Source organism: Oryzias melastigma, linkage group LG9 (assembly GCF_002922805.2).
Source record: "Oryzias melastigma strain HK-1 linkage group LG9, ASM292280v2, whole genome shotgun sequence".
NCBI lineage: Eukaryota > Metazoa > Chordata > Actinopteri > Beloniformes > Adrianichthyidae > Oryzias > Oryzias melastigma.
In genome coordinates, this window is record NC_050520.1 from 27,056,574 (window position 1) to 27,079,746 (window position 23,173).

Consider the following 23,173-nt stretch of genomic DNA (forward strand, 5'->3'; position numbering starts at 1 on the left):
CTGTCGGAATTCTAGTCTGAAAACTGAAAAATAAAATTAGCACAGTCAAAAAATACATTTGTTTAAAATAATATGGAGCAAAGAACACTTCAACTGATGTACTTGAAGAAATAAAAAAAGACTTTAGTCTCAAAGTCTAACACTCAAACCTTTTCTAACACAATGCCAACAATCAACAATTAATCTATTCCCTTATTTTTTTAAAGTAATAATATGTTTATTGTGTAAGATAACTTTTGCTTTGATTGTGCTCTGCTTTGGGAGGTTCATTGTTAACTTGCTTTGCATTTTATGCCTATTTATAAATTCTGCTCACCTTAATTACATTTTTTAAATTATTATTATTATTAAAATATGTCCTCTTTTTGTTTTTGGGTGTTCCCTTTAGTATTGAGCCCTGGACATGACAAAAAAAAAAGTTTCCTCAAATTGATCACCACAAATTTGTATTTTATAGGCACATATTAGCAATTAGTGCACACGAATTCTCTTAGTGTACAAAAATTACCTTTATAAGATAACAAATTAGCAATTTGTGGGCACAAGTAGGGATTTTGTCAGCAAAAATTTATATTGGTACACACAAGTTCACTTTGTGTGCAAAAATTAAGATTTTAACTACAAAAAATTGTATTTTGTGGGTGCAAATAAGAATTTTTTGTGCACACAAATTAGCCTTTGAGGGCACAAATTAGCATTTTGTGTCCTTTAACCTTTAATTTATTTTGTGCAACAGTATTTTTTGTGCAAAATTTGTATTTTTCAACTACAAAAATTACCATTTTGTGGGCACAAATTAGCATTTTTTGCGCACAAATTTGTATTTTGCTTCCACAAATTCACTTAGTGGACACAAATTTGTATTTTAAGCACACATTGGTATTTTGTGGGTACAAAATTGTAGCATAGTAGGAACTGATGATACTAAAAAACAAATTTATGTTCACAAAATGCTAATTCATGACCACAAATGATTAATTTGATCATTCTTTTGAATGTCCGTACTTTAGGAACACCTGTGGAGAATCATTTGCCTCCACTTTGCATCCTGCTCTCCGACACCAACCACATTCATGTCCTCCTTTACTCCATCCATGAACCTCCTCTTTCCCTCTAAACCTTTTTGCTTGTAGCTCCACCCTCAGCATCCTTAACTAACATCATCACTCGTCCCTCCCTTGAACATATCCAAAGTATTACAACCTACTTCTCTGCATTTATTTCCAAACATGCTCTGTTCCTTTTGATGGATTAATTCCTGATCCCATCCATCCTCATCACTCCCAAAGATAATCTCAACATCTTCAGCTCTACTACCTCCACCTCTGCCTCCTCTTTCTGAGTCTCTACCATAGACTGTATATAATTTTTACAGTCTATGGTCTCTACCAACAATATAGCTCCTCTTATCACAGTCTTCTGATTCTTTTCTTTCATTCTTGCTGAAACTCTTTTCACACACCCATCTTAAACCTTCCTTTACATCTTCACCTCTTTTCCAAACTCCATCCATCCTCCATCATCTTCATCACTGTTCCCTGTAATTTCACCTTTCTTCAAAACAACCTTAAAATTTTCACAACTTCTCAACTAAATCATGTTTACAGAAACAGAAGGCAGTGTTTGAACCATTTTTACAGCTTCCCGCCGTATTTTGCAAACATTGAAGAATATATATATAAATAATTAGAGATGAGTTCAGGCATTAATCTAAAATATCTTTTAATGGACTGACTGATAGATTTACTACAAATTAACAGCACTGATTCGTTTTCTTTTACAATATTCTGTGACATCTTACCTACTAGGACCTTTAAGAGTGAAGCAATTTAATTTAATATCTGTCCAACTTGTGGCAATTGATGAGACTTATTTAATAATTCTGTGAATATTCTAAAAGATTAGGAAAAATATCAATGTTTAAATGAAAGAAATGACATACACCAAAATTGGAATGTTTTAAAATAATTTATTAGGAATTTTAAAAAGTTTTTCCCCTCATAAGAATAACATGACAGGAAAACCAAAAAAATCATAAAATGTTACAGTGTTGACAAGGTTGTTATTAATCAGCATCAGAGTCTGACACATCTGCAGCAGTGAGAGTATCAAAATGTAAAACCTGGTATTTGCAGATTGAGGGTACTTTTGTTCTTAAGCTGTCGTCTTTAAGAAAAATACATTTATTTGTAATTAGGCAGTGCCACATCCCAGTAGCTCTAGTTTTGGTCTACAAAGAGGCGTCACATTGCTTCAGTCTGTGACTTCCAGTGGATATGCAGTAATGGATGAGGGTGGGTAGAAACCTGCGTCGAGGAGCCGCTTCCTAAAAGGTTTACCCATCCACACTCTTACATACAAAGAAAAAAAGTTATAATTCACATTTTTTTTAACTGAGGAACCATTTGCCAAAAATCTGCACATGGCACATTGAAAACCAATGTGAGTAAAATCATGACAAACATCAACACACCCTGCAAAAGGGATTCAGCCATGAGCTGTGCATGACAGAGCCTGCAAGGTCGTTCCTTCACAAATCATCAGCATATTTGAAAACGCCGTAACGAGAACGGCGTTGTTTTGCCTCCTCTGCTGAACGAGGAGCGTCTTTAGACTCCCCGAAAGACAGCGTCTCTGAGGAAGATTCTGGTTTTCAGAACACATGATTCACAAATGCCTGAAAAGAAATACAGTGTATGGCTGGTCTAACATAGACAGACAAATCGAAATGTCCTTGACCTCCAGCTGGGACTTTAATATGTAACAGTCAAGCTTTCCAACCTGTGGGGATTGACGAAGTAATCATACTACTCAAAAAGTCTCCAACCTCCCAGACACAAACGTCAGCAGATCCCTGCCACGCCAAAACCAGTCATATTTACAATATTTTACAAAATTTGTACAGTTTTCCAGGACTAATTAAGAAACTAATGACCATCTTGTCTGACCGGTGTTAGTGTAGCGAGTTATCGTTGAAAACTACCAAGATATACAATTTGTGACATATTTTCAAGAAATAGAGTTAATACCAAATGTTAAAATTCAGTATGAACTAGAGATAAATATTGTTTTCCAGTTATTTTCCAGCTCCAGGCCTCCTCAGAGACTCAGTGTATCTCAGAGAGATCAGGTTAGAAAGGTCAAATGACCCAAGAAACACAGTTAAAACAGATGCTGACAGACAGCCATCACAAAAACAGAAGAAATAAACCCAGCCAACATGACAAAAATAAAAACGCACGGAAAAAAGATTTCAATGTGGTGCTATTGTGTGAAGTGACACGTTTTTTTAAATGTTTTTTTTCCTATTTTTGCAACGTTTTCTTTTTTTTTTTTTTTTTTTCGATCGGTTGCTTTTTAAGTGTCAGATGATTCGGCTGGATGTGGCTGACACGAGGATCGGTCACCACCGACAGACGGGACACACTGACAGAGACAGGCCAGATCAGCTCTGGAGCAGCTTCAACTCCTTCCAGCTCTCAGTCTGCAGTTCTGCACTGAAACACAAAGCAGCTGGGTCACTTTCTGGTCAGGAAACACAAAAAAAATGAAGGAAAAAGAGCGATGACTTACACTCTCAGTGGTAGCCGTTAGTGAAGGCGGTTGCGATCAAAGGGCCCTGTGGGAGCAAGCATGCAACGTTTAATGCTGTTAACTTGAACAAAAACAGTCCATATGTTTCTAAAATGTTTCAAAATCTTAATCTATAAGAAATAAAGTTAATTTATTCTAGAATATGGTTAGAATGTTTGAGGTTTTTCTTTATAAGAGTGCTGAATCTTTAAAGAGGACTAAAAAAGGCAAAAATATGAAATCTATGAAACAAAAGTGATATAAGACAAATCAAAGCAGCAGATCACCATCAGCAAAGCTGTATTAGAATAGAAGCCAGACTCCAACAAAGTCAAGTTACCACATTCGCCATCTTATCAAGTGAATGTTTTTAAGAGCTTAGATTCAAGCTCCTCCTTCTCAACTTTTAGATAATATAGATATTAATGAAACTGACAAAAATACAGTTAAAAAGCTGCTGATTGATGGTATAAAAAGATGTATAAAATTATTAAAAGAGCTTGACTTGACTTTATACAAAAGAAATATATATATACAGTAAATAAATCAAAATACGCTATAAACTCCCAATATACAAGAATACCTTCTTAAAATAATCTTTTTCAGTCTTTTAAAATGCACTTATAAAACATTCTTCCTAGTTTAATTTCCTCTTATCCACTTATGTTTTAAAACATTCTGATTGGATTTTCTTTTTTAGTACAGTTGCATAAAAAATAACTCACTCAAATAAACAAACACTATGAAAGACCCACTTATGAGACACAACACTTGATTTAAGAAACATCTCTGTTACTTTTTCACTGTAAAACCAGCATTTCTGGCTTCTCTGAGACTGTGACCCAAACAGTAACAGAAATTGTGGAGAGTTTTGTGTAAATCCACACAAACTGAAGAGGGCTTTGTGTGAACGTAAACAAATATACTTTAAATTCTAGTTATACTGTTGCTTTTATTTGTATGGGTGAAACAAGAGATATAATCAAATCTTTCATGATCAAATGGGGTTTTATAATAAAAAAGTGCTTTGTGTTTCCAATGAAAAATGCTAGTCTATATAGGATTTATTAAACATAGTATGGGAAAAGCTAATCTGATTTATTTCAACTTACAGTTATTTATTGGACACATAACCTGCAGGATTGAAGCTCAAACTCATCACCAGTGGAGACCGTCACTCACCCCCAAACTGTGGCTGAATCCAGTGCTTGGCGCGGGGCTGGCAGCACTGAGGTAGCTGCTAACAGCTGACTCCTGACTGGCTGTTCCATAAAGGTCAGCCATCGGACCCGGGCTGCTAGTACCTAAAAATCCAGCAGAACGAGAAGGAGTGGAACCTGAAAGCAAAATGCAATGTTGCTTTTACATTTAAACAAATCAATGTCTGACACATTAATAAACTCTTATTTCGAAAATGCATATTCTTAGAAACATGTATGTCTAAAAAAAAGCATGGTTTATTTCATAAAAATGTAATGTAAAACCACATTTCCATTGAGTTTCAGAGTTAGGAGAGCTATGACCAAATTACATTTAAAAAGACACAAATTAAAATGTAAATTTTCAAACCTGTAAGGATTTAAAGTAATTTTTTAAACCAAGCTTTCTCATGTGTGTCTCTTTTGGTTCAGATAATAAAAGACCTATGATTGTTGTGGGTTTCTACTATAATATCTTGCCATTTAACTCAATTACATTTACTTTAGAAAATGTTACTCCTCCAAATAGTTCTGTTGCTCCTCACTTTTACGTTTGCTTCCAAACTTTACTAATAATTTGTTTAAAAACTGATGTGACTGAAGTTATCCTCCCCTTCTCTTATTTTGAAGGGCATTGAGAAACCTTGATTTCAAGAAATCTGGGTCTCTGATATGTGCGTCTAGTCTGTTTTTAACAGTATAGGCATAATTCTGTGTGAAATGAATGAAAGATGGTATGTTTGTTAAAATACTGTTCAACAATAGATTCAGACTGAGGACAAACAAGAGTTACTATAAAGGGAAATGTCAGAAGAAATATTGTCATTGGCCCTAAAAACTCATCATTCTTGTATTATAAAGCCGTGTTTTGCAGATTATTTTCAATGTGCCTCTCTTCACAAAGAACCAGCTCCACAGTAACTTTCTAATTTGACATTTTCTTGATTAATGATAATATCTCTATTAAACTCAAAGTTCAAAACTTGATAGAGAAATACGTTCAGTATTATAATGAAAACGAAGATCTGATTGTGATCAAGGGTTTTGTAAATCTGGCAACCTGCATGCATTCTATACAGGAGACACAATGTCGATTGATTAAGTCTCTAGCTAAAAGAACACAGAGCACTGATAAAAAAAAGGACCATAATCTAAAAGTCCAGGTGCCTTTGTTAGATATAGTAAAAAAAACAAACACACAAATGTTTGTATGAGCTGGTGTAAAGTTATGCTAGATGTATGTAAGGACAAGGGAACTTTGAAGGACATATATTATGCAAAATGTCAAGTGTATGATAACGCTAATTTCTCATGAAAAACAACCTCAAACTGGTATTTTGCTCTGTTTCTCTAAAATTGAAGCCCAATGAGGAAAATTACCATTGTGATTTTGGGCTAAATAAATAAAATTGAATTGAAATTGAATTAAAGCCCTTCATTCTAAGCAACAGCCCTTCCAATCCACAAAAACAAGCAGGTTCTCACATTATGACATCACAAAGTGGGGAACAGCCCCTTCCAAGTCTGCTCTGCTAGCACTGCCCCCAGGCTAACACACACTCACACACACTTTCTCCGCAGGGCTAGCGGTGATCGGCAAAATGCTTTCATTGTGTATACACAAAATGCACATCCATTTTTCCAAAAGTTCAGATGTTGTTTTTTTTTAAAAACAGACATGACAGACACGGAGGCCAGCTCTAGGATGATGTAATGAAATGGGCGCTACCCACAAGAAGAGAAAGGCGGAGCCTCACAGATTGAGCCATCTTACTTCTGGGTTTGAAAAGAGCTCACTAAAATAACTGATTTCAAAAATACGTTGTTCTTTAAAAAGGTAAAATATTATCATATATGTGGATATAGTTTCCTCTTTAGCAATAGTATGATATGGGCCCTTTCAGCCATTGAAGACATCAGTATGGTGATTTTTTTAATCCCCAGAATTCAACATGTTTCTTACTGACTGACAAGTGTAAACAGATGGCTATACCTCTGACAACTGCTGCCGCCGCTGCTGCTGCCGCCATTGGTCCGTACGCTGTAAGAGGAATGGCTGAAAAGACAAGAAAGTCAAGATCCTGTTGCAGAACAGTGACCCCTGAAAGTTAAAAAACAGCACTGATGGTTTGTTTTTGTCATGCAGCAGTAAATCCAGTGGCAAGACGCTTCAAAACAAACCGCAGCGTTTACATCATGCGAGCCGTGCTGCCTTCAGATGGAAGCCAAAGGAGGATCAACAAACACAAACATGCAAACCAGAGGTGATGATGCTAATGTGTGGTGTGGCAGACTGACAGCATGCTGCTTGTAAAGTCCAGAGGAGGGTCTGACTGACCTGTGAGCTCAGGGGGGTGGGGTGAAGTCAGAAGGGGAGTCCTCTCTAAGTGGAACTCTAAAACAGAAACATCAGAGTGCTGTTGAGACACACACCGCCGTCGCCAGCAAGGACAACACGCACACACTTCAAAGCCAGGGGAACACCTCACAGGTGAGCAGGTAAGCACATAAGGCTGGAGGAACGCAAACAGGGGTTAAAGGACGGAAAGATGCTTGACAGTCCAAACAGAGCAAAAGAAATAGTCCCAGTGATCATTCTGAAACAGTAAGAAATAAAGCAGATGTGGTAATTTCAACACATTAGCTAGCAGCTTTGTTACATTTTTTTTCTTAAAGGCAAAAAAATATTTTATTTGATGGAAGTCTAGTATGCACGCACACACGCACACAAAGCTTTTCCTCTCCCTGATTTTTACAAGCAGCCATTTACATTTCCAGTGTTTCATGTTTGTATTTGTTCAGTCGGGTAAACATAAACAGGTTGGCTTTACATTTAAAGATATTGCGAAAAGTTTTCTCCAAAGGTAATGAAACACCACTCATTCTTTACCCTTAATATGTTTCAAACCTTTCTGATTAAGACCAAAAGAACATTTAATTACAAAAATCACCTTTTTGTGATTAATTTATATACAAGATTAAGATATAGCACAAACAAGTCACTTTTCTGGAGGTTAAATAAGGCGGAAATATGTCATTTAGATTCATAAAGTTATATCATGCCCAGGTCAAACTAGGAGTTTGCAGCATTTAGATCAGATCAGATACAAACTGGTTGTATTAATTTCATTTTGCTTTTTCTCACCACATGACTTAATCCCTTAATGCCTGAATTTAATTCCAGCTATCAAAAAAAAATCACTTATGTTTTTCCTTTTAAGTAGATGCTACAGTTAGGTAATTTTGGAGCTGAAATGGTTTGTCACGTATTTGTGACAACAGGCATTAAAGGGTTCAATAGGAAATGTATTCTTAAAACCTTGCCCTATCTTTTTAAAAAAATAAAAAATTCTTCTCCTTCCTGTATTTCAATTGTTTTTTTCTTTTTTGCCATACTAACTTCTAACGTCTTTCTGAAAGCTTTCAGTATTACTCCAAAGCTCTTAACAGATTTCAATGGACACAAAGGGATGTGCAGAGAAGTACAGCTGCACATATTACCACCAATAACCAACTGCTTGACTAAAAATAAGAATGTTTTAAGCGGATCTATGTTAAAAGATCTATATAATGTAAAAGGGGAGTAACAATTAATCAATAAATTGATTTATAGTCCTACAATCCAACTAGATTGATCCGTCTGCGACAAGTTGTTAATGAAATCAACCTATAATATTATAAAATCATTTTAAAATGAAATAAAATGATTATAATCAATATTTGAAAATACCATTTGGATTGAGGCATGGTAGGTTTATTTTAATATAAACCACCAAGTGTATCAAAGTGGACAAAACACTGATAGCAGAAAATGATCAATTCATCAATACAGTCCAATATCTGGAAACACTCATAAATAGATTAAGCATTAATTCTCGTTTAATTGTTACTTTGTACACATATTTAATTTAGACTTTATTATCTTGCAAGAACTGCAAGGAATCTGAAAAACTTCACCTGCACTGTTCAGTAGCAGGTATTTAAGCTGTTCTGGATTGTTGTTAGGTCAGTGAGTCAAATAGTTTAAAATGAACCAATTTTGTATCACCAACCACAAATTATATTAAATGTTAAAATGAATTGTTACATCCTCACCATGCATGCACTTTTAACACAGAACATGTTAGGGGATTTGTACACAATTAAACTAAAATGATCAACTTTTTCATCATTAAAGTTATTTCTTTTCTTGTCATAATGTCAATTTTCCCTTTGTGTCTCCATTTCTAAGCTTTTTTATAAAAAGGTAACTCAGAATTCCACCAGGAGTTTTACTGGTAGCCTCTGCTGACTAAATAAGGCTAAGCATTCTCTTTCTCAGTGTGAGAGCTGATTACCAGGGAACTGGTAGGTGTATCCGGGAGTGATGCCTGCATAGCTCCGGCTGGTGTAAGTGGCAGTCTGGAAGCCTGGATAACCTGCAGGGAAAGAAGAAAATCAGGAGTGAACTCTGAATTGAAGATTACGTCCAGTTTTACTAATAGCAGAGTGCTTTACAATCTGAAACATGCAGCTGGGTGATACTTCTGGAAGGGATTTCTTTTACGAGGAGTTAACCAGTTTGTCACACTAAAGATTTTCAGTTGCACTCTTATGAACTGATGAGAGGACAACACTGAAAGGGACAACTACTAAGTTACAGCACAACTGAAAGCAAGTATTCACGTTTGATCTCTCCCCAGTGCAGCTGAAACCTCGTCATCTTTAATGGTTGATTAAAGAACTATAACACAGAAGAAAGCAGTTTTCAGACTGGACAGTAGGTGGTGGCATTGGTGCGGCAAGACCAGTGATCAAGCTACAGTCAAAACTAAACTTGGAAAAAGGAGTTAACAGACTTAAAGCACATGATCATTCTAGGAGTGTAAGAACTGTACAAACTTTTAATAAAAGTATCTTTTGAGAGGGTCACACTTGATGTATTAGCTTGACCTTAAAGAAGGTCTTAAAAATGGTCAGCTTTAGTGTTTAGAAATATTTAAGTGACTTTAAAAAGGTTAATTTAAAACAAAAGAACAGGAAAAGTATCAGGTATCTGAAGAAACGTGATCAACAACTCGAAACAAATCTGTTATAAAACCTGTTTTCTTCCACTTTTAATCTCTAAGATGTAATCCAAGCTGTGCAGTGGAAACACAACCTAGCTAAAGTCAGCAGTTCACTTCAGTGGTCATCAAACTCCCTGGGAGTCTCCATGTGACCTTTGAGGCTGAAGCTCTTTTACTGCGGCAGTGAAAACGGTCAGATTCAGGTGTGCGGTCAGGTGCTTCCTGTCCCGATCAATATCAACTTACCCAGCATACCAATGCCCAGCATGAAGGCGTCCATGCCGTACGGCATGACTCGAGAGCGCCCCCTAGCCGAGCCGGTGGGAGACATCACCTCCTTGGGCTGAGCTTTCTTACACTCCACCTGTTTGCAGAGTTGGGGAGAATCAGAAAGTGCATTTGGGAAACGTCGGTGGAGGATCATCTGAGCTGCTCACCATTTTGTTGTTAATCTCGTGGAAGTGGATCTCACAGACTTTCTCGACCACATCTTCATTCTCGAACGTCACAAACCCGAACCCTAAAGAGCACCAAGAAAGTTCAGAATAATCCACACGGTAGGGTGGACTTAGACAGTCGGCCCTTCTGTACAGTAATAGAGCTAAGGAGTTTGCAGTAATTAGTGCTGCAATAGCCTCTTAACACGTTTGCCCCCCTCCCCCTTTTTTCAGTGCTGCTTTTTCTGCACTCATCCTTTCTTCCCTCCCTTCCTGGCCAGAAGGACCAGGAAAAGCTGGTAGGCTGTCATAATCGATCAAACCCAGGATGAAGAGGAGGCGCTTAAAGAGGCTTTATCCTGATCCTGATTAACGGACTGGCTAATTAGACTAGCCCCGTTCGCCTCCTCCAGCTCAGCCCACAGGAAGGAGACTCCTGCGGGGGGTGGAGGAGGATCAATAGACACCCAAGAAGTACTGGAGGAAGGGTTGCAGATCGAAAGAAAAAAAAAGAAAAGAAAACCAGGGAAATGGGGAATGGATGGCTGGAGAGAAGGGTCGGTCCGTCTCACCTCTGTGCCTGTTTGTGGTCTTGTCAAACATGAGCATGGCATCGTCGACCTGAGGAGAGACAAACAAGACGCTTTTTTACACAACGCTGGCCTGCCACGCGGCATATTGCCTGACCTCAGCCCTTCTCAAGTTCTGCAGGGAGGCTCAGCAACAGATGGACAGAAAGGCGGAAGAGAGGGGGGCGAGGGGACTGGAGAGGAGCGACAGGTTACAAAGGGGAAGCCCAGGGGGCAGGAGACGGGAGAATATGCTGAAAATCGTACGACAAGCCCCGGCGCTGTGTGCCACTAACAGATGTACCAGAGAAAGCTGGAAGTCCTGTTGATAAACTCTCACAGCCTTCACAGAGTTCAACACCCCCACTCCCAAGTTTTGTATTTCCATGGCAACTGCTTAAAAACTCTCCCCAACATCAAATATGCGTTTATGAATGGTGGGAGAGAGCTGGCGGGACAAAGAGAGAAACTTCCACACACAAGCAGCCAGTCACAAGCGGAAAGGTGAATCCGGCAGGCAGGTGGAGACCCGATGATAGAGGAGAGCTGATAGTTTGAAGACTAGCGGCAGGTGGAGAAAGAGAGTACAGAGAGTCCTGTACGAGGGAAAGATTGGGTCAAAGTGGAAAGGGAAGAAAAAGAAGAAACAAAGGGAGAGGGAGAACAAAGAGCCCTGGAGGCTTTGTTTGTTGGCACAGTCAGCCATAATTCCTCCTCCTCTTCCCGCTTTGACCTCTCACTCTGGCCCAGCCTCCCTTTATGGAGCAAGGACACAGGTGTCTATTCAACACACACTCACTTCTTATGTAAAAGTTGATCTTTTTCTTTTTATAATTTTTGCTCCCTCAAGCAGACACGATTGCGTCTGAACATTTGGCAAATCAATCTGAGCTGTGAGTCTATAATAAGTGCACTGGATGTGCTCCATAGAATGATCTGTCACAGTAGGCAGAGGAGTGTCAGCGATAGGACAGCAGGAGTGTGTAAGTGTGTGTGAGAACCCTGGGGGCACTTTGCCCACTCAAAGGTCAAAGGTGAAGGAAGACTGTCAGCGGGAAAGAGGACCTTTTAGTCCGCCTCTCAAGCCACTCCTTCCTTTCAGGCTGTTCATTTCATTCAACGTTACCTTTAACGACAAACTTCCAGATCATCCCGATTCAGGACAATCAAAACCAGAAGAAGCAGGGAATAGAGTGCGCCTTATAATTTTTTACTTCAATCAAATCACACAATAGAACTTCAGCGAAATAACAACTCCACAAACAAAACTGCCGGTCAGCATTTCAAACACTTTTTTTGAAATGGCTCGCTGCCAAACAATATTCCCTCTCATCCCTTCTTTTTTTCCTTTCTTCGTAACTCTCATCTTCCTGGTTTTCCGCTGCCCATCCCTCTCCATGCTCCTTTGTCCACACCAGGACGGGACACAAAAGGTCCAGTGAGGCAGTCTAATCAGGAACTTCCATGGATGGCTGCAGCCTACATTTCACCGTCCATCCCTCGATATCTCTCTCGGCAAAAATTCATCTAGACATTATGATTGAAGAGGGAGCACAGAGAAACTCGAGGCCAAAGCTTTTGGCACTGAAGATAAAGTGCGGCACAGTTGGAAACACTGAAGCAAAACACAGCGTTCTCCAACCTGTGAACGTTTTCAGAAGCGTATTTAAAAGTCGATTAAAAAAAGTTTTTTTTTTTTTTTGGTTCAACTTTCTTTTTGCACAGTTTCCATTTACTAAAATTCTAAAATCTGTGCTCGTTTTCAATTAAAAAGCAAGTTTGGCCAATACACTTGGAGAAAGTTCAGTATGCAGATAGGTCCTAAACAAACTAACAAAATATTTGCCTAGCTTTGTGTAGAGGCATAATGCAGTTGTTTCCACCCCCCAGCACACCATCTTTGCCCCAGTTCCCTCTCCTATGCCTCCACCAGACCCTCCCTCACCAGCCAGGCCCTTTGTCAGCCCATCATCTATTCTCTGCCTCAAAGCTTTCAGTCTTCTAAATTATGGATGACAAACTTGTGAAAACTTTTAGAAAAGAAAATGATTCAAACAAAGACTGCCCCAGTGGGACACGTTTGCTAGAAGTGATCCAAGAAGCTCTAAACTTATATATATATATTGTTTTTCAACTCTAAATTTAACCCCCCTCCCAAAAAAACCCACTCATTCTAACACCCCCGAACACCACCTCATCTCTCCTCCTTCAGAACAAAAACCCCTTACCCACAGAGTTACTCAGGGACAATGGGCAAGCCAGGTCACCACGGTAACGGGCCAGGAGGGGGTTGTGGGTAGTAGCAGCTGTTACATCAGATTAATTCAGATTCTGATAATCCCTCCTCCTTCCTCACCATCACCACACACTCGGTACAAAACTTTTGTGCCCCCCCACCCCACCTCCAAATCCTCCTCCTCCTACCGCCTTCACCCCTTCACCTCCCACCATCCCCTCTCTTTCTCGGCACCCTCTTCCAGTCCCCCTAAGTTTGCCTGCTGCTCGGGGGAGCCTCACGGCCTCGTTATTTTTCCTCCTCTCCTCCAGTTCTTTTCTCTCCCTCCATTCTCGCCCTCCTCCTCCTCCTCTTACTCGCAGTAACTCCTTCATCTCCAGGCAGCCGATCAACTCAAAGTGAAGTTTTTCTCGGAGAATTTGCGGTGAATCAGAGTCGGCCGAGATGGTGGGATGTGGAAATATGTGTGTCTAAGCCGTCAAGTTTGCTTTTATCAGCACTAAAAAAGAAGTCCCAAATATGGATTTCCTTCAGATTTATTTTTTATTTTTCTCTATTTATTTTAACCTCTAAAGGGGTGATTTTTGTTACCCCTTTAGAGGAACGTTTCCAAACATCACTCACCTTTCCAAACTGGTCAAAGTATTGCTTGACGTCCTCGATGGTTGTGTTCACTGACAGGCCGCCCACAAAGATCTTCTTAGTTCGAGTCACCAGCTGAAAGCAGACGAGGATGCATTCACCAACTTAGCTAATTAGAAAGATCTCCATTTAGAGCTCAGTCTGCTTCTGTTGCTTTTAAACTGCTGTGTGTGTGATGCATGGAGCAACAAAGTAACACAACCACCACTATTATAATACTAGAGACACAAAAAGTACAAAAAATATGTTTATCACTATGAAAACTCAAAGATATTTGAAGTTAAAAATCTCAAAGTGCAAGTGTGAGGTATTTCTGCTTAAAAATAAATTGCAGCAATTTGCAAAAAGGAGTTTATTAGTATTATTATTTATTGTTTTAAACCACTATGGAGTGAAGTGGAGCTGATTACAGGGCCAACAAAAAAAAGTTTTAAAGCTCCTTTAACTTCCATTTATCAAAACTGAATAAAGTCTGACGAATTCCTGTTATGTTGTAGGTTATTGTTTTGCTTGTAGAAAGGGAATGCAAAACACCCTGAAAGGTGGGATAAAAGTTACAACTGTGAAGGTTTTTGTTAACCTGCTCTCACGTAGCTCTTCAGTGTGGTCAACGACGCTCATGTTCATCAGATTACACGGTATTAGCCCAGATAAGAGACTCAAACACGCACGGACCTACTGCAAACAATGCACAACAGAAGACAATTCAGCTCACCTTGGGTTGAGCTCTTCGAGGGAAGGCCACCTTTGGATCAATCTAGAGGATACAGAAAAATAAAGAACGGGTTAGTGAGACGCTTCAGTACGTACAGAATAGAGGACCTGTTGCTCTCCTTTATACTGTAATATCTACCGTTTAACCTCAAATTCAATAAAAAAAGAGCATGTCTACAGGTGTATTCAGAATATTCACACATGAGCTTCAATTTGGCTTGTAAATAACGAAAATTGATGTTAAAGCTAGAATTCTTCTTTTCATCAATGTATTTTTTTTTTCTAAAAAATAAATATATTATCTGTTAAAACCATAAAGATAATAACATTATGAAAAAGGAGAGTGGGAAGCATTTTTGTTGTAAAAAAATGCTTTAAAAATATAATATACAAGCAAAAAAATAAAGGATTGACATATTGTAAAAATAAATGTAAATATAATATGATTTTTCCCCCAAAAAATTAAATGATATATGCTACATTAAATGTGTTTTCCTAAAATGTTTCAGCAACGTTGTCATAAAACATCCTCACAATCATCATGGAGCACTGATATGCATATAAGGATGCTTTTATTTTTTTAATTAATCATTTTTTACATGTAAAAGTGTGCATTAGCTAATAATTTCTTAGTTAAACTTCTGTCTGTAAAATCTCTTAACTAACTTCTCACATACATTTTTATACAAGGAGATTAAAAACGATTCTTTGTCTTTTCAACCGTCTTGCCTACGCTTGTGTTTATATTTTTTCATAAACACAAACACCTTTGTGCGCACTCATGCACGTGAGTGCTCAGGTTGGATGCCTGGGAACGTCCAGTGAACCCCGGCCTCTATCGTCACCAGCCTGTGACATGTGATCTCCTGGAATCTCACACGGGCACCACAATCACAAACACACCTCACCTCCTCGGCGAGGAGCGCTGAGAGTGTGCCCGAGAGGGAGTGAGAGAAAAACGAGGTGGCGGTGGTGGAGAAAACAGAAGCCGTCAATCACGGCTCACTGACGGCAGCACGACTTTGTTTGGGTTCTCTTGCTTCGTCTTTTTTAAAGACTGGATAAAAAAGGACATCGTGGTTCTGTCCCGCTTTAGGTGATCTGGATCTTCCTCTGCTCTGCCGTTCTGCACGGTTTTGTTCCCAGGAAAGAGAAGTTTCACCTTTCTTACCAGATTCAATCCTCTGAATCTCTACCAACACAATCTAAGACAGCAAACTGGCCCAGTGATTGTCACCAAGGTTAAGACCTACGCCATGCCATTAGGATGCAATCACAAACAGGCTGTAAAATTGGAATTTGAGACCTCTATATTAGTCTAAACTGATCTAATAGAGCTAGAGAACAACTAGACTACACCACACTGTACTGCTGTTACACTAACAGATGGTGAGACAGTACAGGGCTATGATTAGTCTGTAACCATGAGAGGGTAGAGTTGAACTACAGTAGAGAGCTAGAGCCTCTATGGTAAACCACATGCGTTTACCAGAACAATGGCAACAAAGTTGACATCACCGCAACTTTATGTTCTTCTCTGTTTCTTTACTTCTGTTCTAGAGAGCAGAGTGAGAAGACTAGACGCTAAAAACTTGAGGATCAGATGCAGAGTCTACTGTTTAGTCTCTATGGCGGCTAGACTACTCTGATAGTCACCTCCGGTCACCAACCCTCCCGATGTCCAACACTCCTGTGCACATTCAAAAACAAACAGACACACACACACACAAACAAACAAATCAAACACATGGCAGCGCACAGCACATCCGAGCGGAGCAAAGTGTGGACATTAAACAGATTAAGTTGCCGCATGAATGAAAAGGGGGTTTGATTCGTGCGAAACAAGTGTTGACTGCAGTAAAACCCAGAGATTAAGCTTAAAGCTCCTCCCCTTTCTTACGCTTTTTACTTACCTAAAATCGTGTGTCTACAAACAAACAAACATTTGTTGTGGAAGCCAGATGGGGTGAAATATGGGAACCTGGTTTTAGTTTGATGCATCCAAGGATTTATTGCACTGCCTGACCTAACTAACCCTAATAACCCAGATTGCATAAAGTTGTGCAACAATGCTAGCATCAGCTCGGTAATCAAGCAACATCAAATTAGGTGATAAATTTGCCATCCGATAACCAGCGACAACCAATAATACAAAAAAATAAAGACTACTGTGGATTCCTTGTGACACAGCAGAGAAAAGCAACTCTTCACACACCCATAATGCTTTGATGTTTTCACTATCAAGGAGGTCAACAAGCAATCCTGTTACATGTGTTGATTTCTTATCTCATAACCAGCTCACTCTGGATCAGTTTATGTTTCCAGCATAGGCTGCCATGGTGATGCACCAACTAGCTTTGTGACACTTGAACGGTTGAACCTAAAGTTACCTCTCTAAGCCCCTAATCCAGCTTCATGGTACAGGCCCCGGGTCTTAAAACAAGGTAAATAACACACGGTGAACCACTCATGACAATATACTATCAATAATCCCCAAGAAAACAAATACATAAATGGTAAGTAACTAATAGGAAAAAAAGCACATCTCAGAATTCAATGACTAAATTCAGTGAACTCATTTTTTTCCAAGACATTATCAGTTTTTTGTTTTTGTTTCAGTTTTGGAGTGCCTCTTTTTCTTCTTTACAAAACTTCTTGAGTCCAGTTGAGGTCTGGATTTTGGGCACTGCACCAACTCCAACTCTCTACTTTCCAGACACTCTGTGATAATTTGCAGCCATTTTAAGAAACGGTTGTCTATTTACACAGTCCTACCTTGTCTTGAGTGTTTTCTTTAACAAGATTGGTGGACTTCATATACCTTGGCTTAACGCCTATGCTCTCTTATGGGGTCCAGATGACCCCACCCTTACATTGATGTGTGATCCCTCCCATGATAAAGGTGGACAGCATTTTATGTCTGCCACGGACGCCAGTGAAGATAAAGAAATTCTTGAAAAAAAAGTTCAGTGAGCTGTCTTGTGGGCTCCAGATGACCCCACTTTTAATGTAAACATGCCTAGGATAGCACAAGGGTTAAAAAAATTGCAGCTTATTCACTAACTGCAAAAGTCTATTGTTGGCAAAATAAGCCCATACCACTACAATTCCACTGCTCTGCTTTACAGTTTCTTTCTCACTGAATCTAGCTGGTGCTGTTGGTCCAGATATTTTCTAATTGTGTTTGTTTTAAAGACTCATTTCAATCATCTTTTGATTTGTTGTAAAATTGTTCCCAATGGTCTATTAATTATAAAAACAAAGATGTACATGAATCTATTTATCTGCAAGTGGATGCGTCAGAATGTAGACTCTATATCACACCTGCAAGCTTCTTTCAACTGTATATTTGGTCTGCTCCTGATTCACAAAGATTTGAATAAAGAAATACTCAGCTTAGTTTTCCTCAAATGTGTCATCCATCATGAGGAAAATGCAACAAGAAAATGTTAAAAACGGCCAAAACACGATTTTCATTAAAGTGGATCTTTAAAGAAATTAAGTTTTTGCTTTGTACTTTTTTCTCAACTGCAAAGAGCCTGAAACATACAAACTCAAACCTGTTTACTTCATTTTTTGCAACTAGTCTGAAGCCTGCCACCTGACTTTCAGATAGTTCTTAGAGGATTCTTCTTCATCTTCATTTTCATCGCTTTCTCTGCAGCGATAATAGAATTCAAACTGTTTGGAAATGATCTTCCAACCACTGCCAGAGAGATGGATGGCAGCAACAAGTGTTGTCCTTTGACGATGTCCTTGTGTTAACACACACAAACAGCTCCTAAGCAGCAAGCTGTCAAACCTTCGGTTTTCATTGAGGATACAGTGATGGTCGGTTACTCAAGGTCAGTTTGAAGGGTTAAGTCTGGGTTTAGTTCCTCACACATACCTTTTGTATTTTTAAGTAACTTTTTCTCAAATCAGTTTAACTAACCTTAACCCAACAATTTCTTTATAAAGTGCCAGTGTACACAAGTATACTCAAGAGATTTAATACAAAGCACATCAAAACAAGATTAAAAGTTAAATACTGTAAGACTTTTAAAATGCAGTTTAATCTGATCAATTCAAAGGGGAATTTCCTTAACAGCATTCCTTTTAAGATGGGTTTAAAGTAAAATTTACCTTAAAAAACAAACCCATCTCCTCTAGAGAAAATGCTGCATCACTTTATCAAAAGTAGAGCCGATACATGTATCAAAAAGACGGCTTAAATGCAATAAATAGTTACTTTAAATGTTTATAGAAGCAAAAACAATCTTATGGCAGCTTGACATATTTAGCTAATTACAAACAGGCCATTTCGCATTTGACCAATCGAATGGACCTTTTTATGTCAGATACTCGCCTCAAATGGATCATTTGGAGTATAATTTAAGTTCTGTTGAATTTATAAATAAATATTAATTATTAATAAAACTGATGCAGTGAAATAGTTTTGCAATGTGATCATGAATCACAAGTCATATTGTCATTGCAATTTTGATCGCTAATATCGGATACTGCAAGTTTTTCTAGTATTGTGTAGCACTAATCAAAGCCATGGATTTCTTTGGAAGTATTTTATTGTATCTATCAGGAAACAAAAGACTTTATATGAGTTTTTAATACGTGTTTTCATAATACTATGAATAAACCTGAAACCTTTGTTCAGCTTAAATTAACAGTTACACGAAAAGAGCTTTTCATAACTAAACACATTTATTTTAAAGGTGAAAATAAAAATAAAAAAACATTCTTGAATTCAGATGAACTAGAATTGAATTGATTCAGAGATACCAAGACAAAAAAATATGAAGTTTGTAGGAATTATTTCTAATAGAAATCTTCATTCGTTCATCATCTTGTCCGCTTTGTCCCTTTCAGGGTCGCGGGGCTAATAGAAATCTTGAATAATCTAATACAATAAAAATGGGACATATGTGTATGTATCAAAACAATATATACATTTTTTTTTTCTTTTTTTGGTGACAAAAAACTGGGATTTGTGAACGTAATTCAGATAAATCTCCACATGTTCAAAGTTCTAAGATAAATAAAATTCACTCCATATTATTTCGAGTGTTGTTTGGATGGAAGTCTAACAACAGCCCAACACGGTAAAGAAACAGCGAAGAGGCTGAAGGTAATTCCAAAAGGGGTTTATGAAATCAGGGTAATCCCTTTTAACCAGCTACATCCCAGCAAAGCAACAGTTGGCTGAGTGTGCTGCCTGTCACAGTCTGAGCTGGAAACACACTTAACACAACCTGCCGATTGGGCAGCACTCAACATCTCAGAGGAACAACTCCGGCTTGATGACTCCAATCCTATTAGTCAGGAGAACCATAGTAATCACAGATGGGGTTATCCGACGCCACCGCCACCCCCCTCTTCTAACGCACAAAGACATTAGGAGCACTTTTTTTTTCCACTGTGGAAGAAATAGAGGGGGTCACAACAAACGACTAATGCAGCTCAGTCTTTGTTCCGACTCTGGAAACTTGCCTCACAAAGGTGCAGCTAGTGGGAACCTGAAGGGCAACTAGAGTTAATATAGTCTGCAGTAAATCCAGCTCTTGACCTACTGCGCCGGTAAAAACTGGACTGCATCTGTCCTTTAGCACAATAAGTGCCAATAAATACTTGTGCGGGACTGTATTTGCTCCTCTGGCTCGCGGCTGCACCAAGCCGGAGCTGTTCAGTCAGTGGCGGTGAGGCACATTCTTTCTGTTGCCACTGGAGAACTTTTCTCCGGCCGCTCTCTAACAGGATAACCTGCTCTCGTGAAAGAGAGGGAGAGTAGGGGAGGGGGGGAGTGGTCTGAAAGGCCCACTCTACTCACCATCCGACCCCTGTGGCTGATCACTGAGCCCTTTCCGCGACAAACACGCACTTGCTGAGACCGCCACGGGCCCCTGGCAAAGGCTACCATCACACCTGAGTGCAACCCACAGGAGACCCTACCATGGCCCACTAGCCCGTGCAGAAACGAGGCTTCAATCCCTGAGGCAGACTTTCTGTGTGTGTGTGTGTGTGAACTATGCTGTGATTCAACCTAATAAGTTGCTCATCAAGAGAGGTGGTGGGAGGCGGAGCTTCTCTATGAGGCAGCATCAATGCACTTTGATTGAGGTATTTTAAAAGAGGTAGTAAGGGATAAATATGGTTATCTTTTTGTCTTTCTGTGACCGAGCCATTCTTCAACCGTGGAAAGGGGGTGTCACTATGGAAACGAACCCCATGGTGAGTTGGTGGCGTCCAGCCATGATGGCACTACTCATCATAGCTGTCATGCCTGCAAGTGACACTATATCACTGGGATAATAGGCAAACTGGAAAATATCTAAAAATATCCAAAAAAAGTAGTTTCTTTTCCAAATTGGGAACAATGTTCAACGGGGGTGCAACTTTCTAAAACAAACAACTAATAAATCCATCCCTTGATTTACTTTCTATTGCAACCTCAAGCTTTAAATGCTCACAAAGGTGCATCGCTCAAAGCACAAAAGGGGAAAGAAGAAACAGGCTCCCCTCATTTCAATACAGTGACTAACCCGCAGCCATCACCACTCCCACTGAGGAGAGAGGCGGGGGCAGTGGTCCCTATGGCGACCAACGGGCCACATTGTTCCTAGACCAGCCCACATTCATTACTGACAAAAAAAAGACACATACACACACATACACGATCACACACTCTGCAAAATAATACATTTCAAGTTGCAGTTTGCACAGGTGGAAGGACGCGCTTCGCTGACTTAAACTTGCCATTTTAGGCTCCCTGTGATCAACACCAAGCATCTGATTGTTGCTGCTGTCACACCTTGATGGAATCAGGTTGCATTTTACTTCTTCCTCTGAGAAACTTTCTTTTTTTAGGTCAATTCAACCCCCCGGGGGACAGAAAATAAAACAAGTCTTGGTTCACCCGTCCAATGAGTCCAAATCAGAGATTGGCAGCGAATACAAGCCCGTCCTGTTCCCCTTGTTTCTATGGAAATTGACACTGGGTGACATTTTCTTGCCTTCTTGTTAATCAGAGGAGAGAGGAAAAGAAAGCACTTTCCCCATGTGTCAGATAGTAGTTTTATCATGTAAAGCGCTGCAGCAGGCGGCCTCAGTGTGTGCACTGACGACAAAGAGAGGAGCAGCGGCACCGTCAAACCTTAGCAAACTCGCTCAAATGCAGCAATGTTACACCTCTTTGGCAGATTATTGGAAAATCCACTAATCAAACAGTGAGCAATGGGATTAGTCAGTGGTGGGAAGTAAATACAGAGAACTCACTGTTTTTGAGTCCAGCTCATGCCTGCTCTGAGCCAAAACTTTATCCACGCCGGCCTGGTCAACAAAAGTGACGAATCCAAACCCCCTGCAGGAAATTAGGAGAGCAGGTTATGACTGACACAGGAAGTGATGTTGACATGTAATAATACATGGGGAGAGGCGAGGAATCACGCAGGCCAGATAAACTTTCAGCTCCGGCGGAGGAGCCGGGCACGCAGCTCCCTCACCTCGAGCGCTTAGTAACCGGATCCCGCATCACCATGCACTCTTTTACTTCGCCGTACTTGCAGAAGTACTCCTTCAGACCCTCTGGGGGAAAAAAATACAAAATAAAAGTGGCATGAAAACTTTTATTATGTGAAAAGAAATACGATTGAATTTAAAAAAAAAAATAAAGTTTGCAAAAGAAAAAAAAAGTTGGCTGAGATTTATTTCTTTTCTTTTTTTGGTCATAAAACTTTACACATTCGTTAATGGAAGTTTAAATGATGAGAGTTTAAAAAAATAAAACTGTTTTGCTATTTGTTTCCATTATGAATCATTTCAAATTCTACCATGTTTTATGAATTACCAGTCTATGATGAATGGGGGCATTCATTCACAAGCAGGTTTCACAGTAAAATTCCACAAAGAGGAAACAATTTTAACTAAAGGAAATAGAAACTCTAAAAATAAAAATAAATATCAATCAGTTTGCTACAATTAAAAAACCTAACAGCCTGAGTTCATGAGTGGAAAAAGATTTACCTTGTGTTGTCTGCCAGCTGAGTCCACCTATGAACATTTTACTGTGAAAGAGAAGAGAAAATATTTACGTTTACATTGTCAACAAAGCGTCAGAGTGTTTCCTCGCTGTCGCAGTAATAACAAAGTTGTTACTGAGGTTTTCAGAGAGTAATCCCGGAGTAACGGCCGGGTTTGAAGAGTATCGTTTCTGTTTTACGCGAAAGGAGGTGTGTGTGTGAGAGAGAGTGAGTGAGGAGGCACAACACCGGGGTTGTTTCTGAGGCGCGCGGGACGACGCAAAGTTTGAAAAAAACAACAAAGTTTCTTCTTCTTCTTTTTTTTTCTCCGTTACCAGGGGTCGTGAGGGGAGTCCGCGCTGGACAGGCTGCTCTGGCTCCCTTCTGTCTCCATTCCGTGTCCTCGAGGTGTGTGGGGGTCTGGGTGCCGCTGCGTGGGTCCGGGCCGAGCCGTGCGGGATAACAGGCGGAGAGTGAGTGAGAGGAGCTGGGCGGGTTTGGCCCGGGGTGACAGAAAGGGGAGCGGGCCAGATGCAGGCTGGGACAGACTCCACCTCCTCCACTCAGTCCCCGCTGCTGTCCCTCTCTCATCCCACCACCTCCGAGGCACGCCGCCCGGCGTCCAGCTAGCTTCTGCTAGCACCACCGCTTCCGGTACGAATTTTCAACATAAAAGCATCAGAGAAGGCTGTATTTACATATAATAAAAATATAATATAATATCTGCTAATTAAATAATATTT

The 23,173-nt window shown here is 39.6% G+C and overlaps 1 protein-coding gene across 2 annotated transcripts; it reads right to left on the reverse strand.

Moving 5' to 3' along the window:
- Positions 1–1,952: 1,952 nt before the first annotated feature.
- On the reverse strand, positions 1,953–23,106 carry msi1b (musashi RNA binding protein 1b). Of its 2 annotated transcripts, XM_024275045.2 has the most exons (15): positions 22,766–23,106; positions 22,435–22,475; positions 21,915–21,996; positions 21,688–21,772; positions 14,420–14,461; positions 13,687–13,779; positions 10,830–10,878; positions 10,258–10,340; positions 10,067–10,184; positions 9,110–9,190; positions 7,111–7,167; positions 6,766–6,828; positions 4,756–4,910; positions 3,574–3,619; positions 1,953–3,497 (listed from the first exon to the last, which is right to left on the reverse strand). In XM_024275045.2, the coding sequence occupies exons 1-14, from the start codon at positions 22,822–22,824 to the stop codon at positions 3,578–3,580; spliced, it is 1,050 nt and encodes a 349-aa protein (XP_024130813.1). In that variant the 5' UTR covers positions 22,825–23,106; the 3' UTR covers positions 1,953–3,497; positions 3,574–3,577. The 2 variants fall into 2 exon arrangements, with proteins under 2 accessions (XP_024130813.1, XP_024130814.1); XM_024275046.2 differs by lacking the exon at positions 7,111–7,167.
- Between the last annotated feature and the right edge of the window lie 67 nt (positions 23,107–23,173).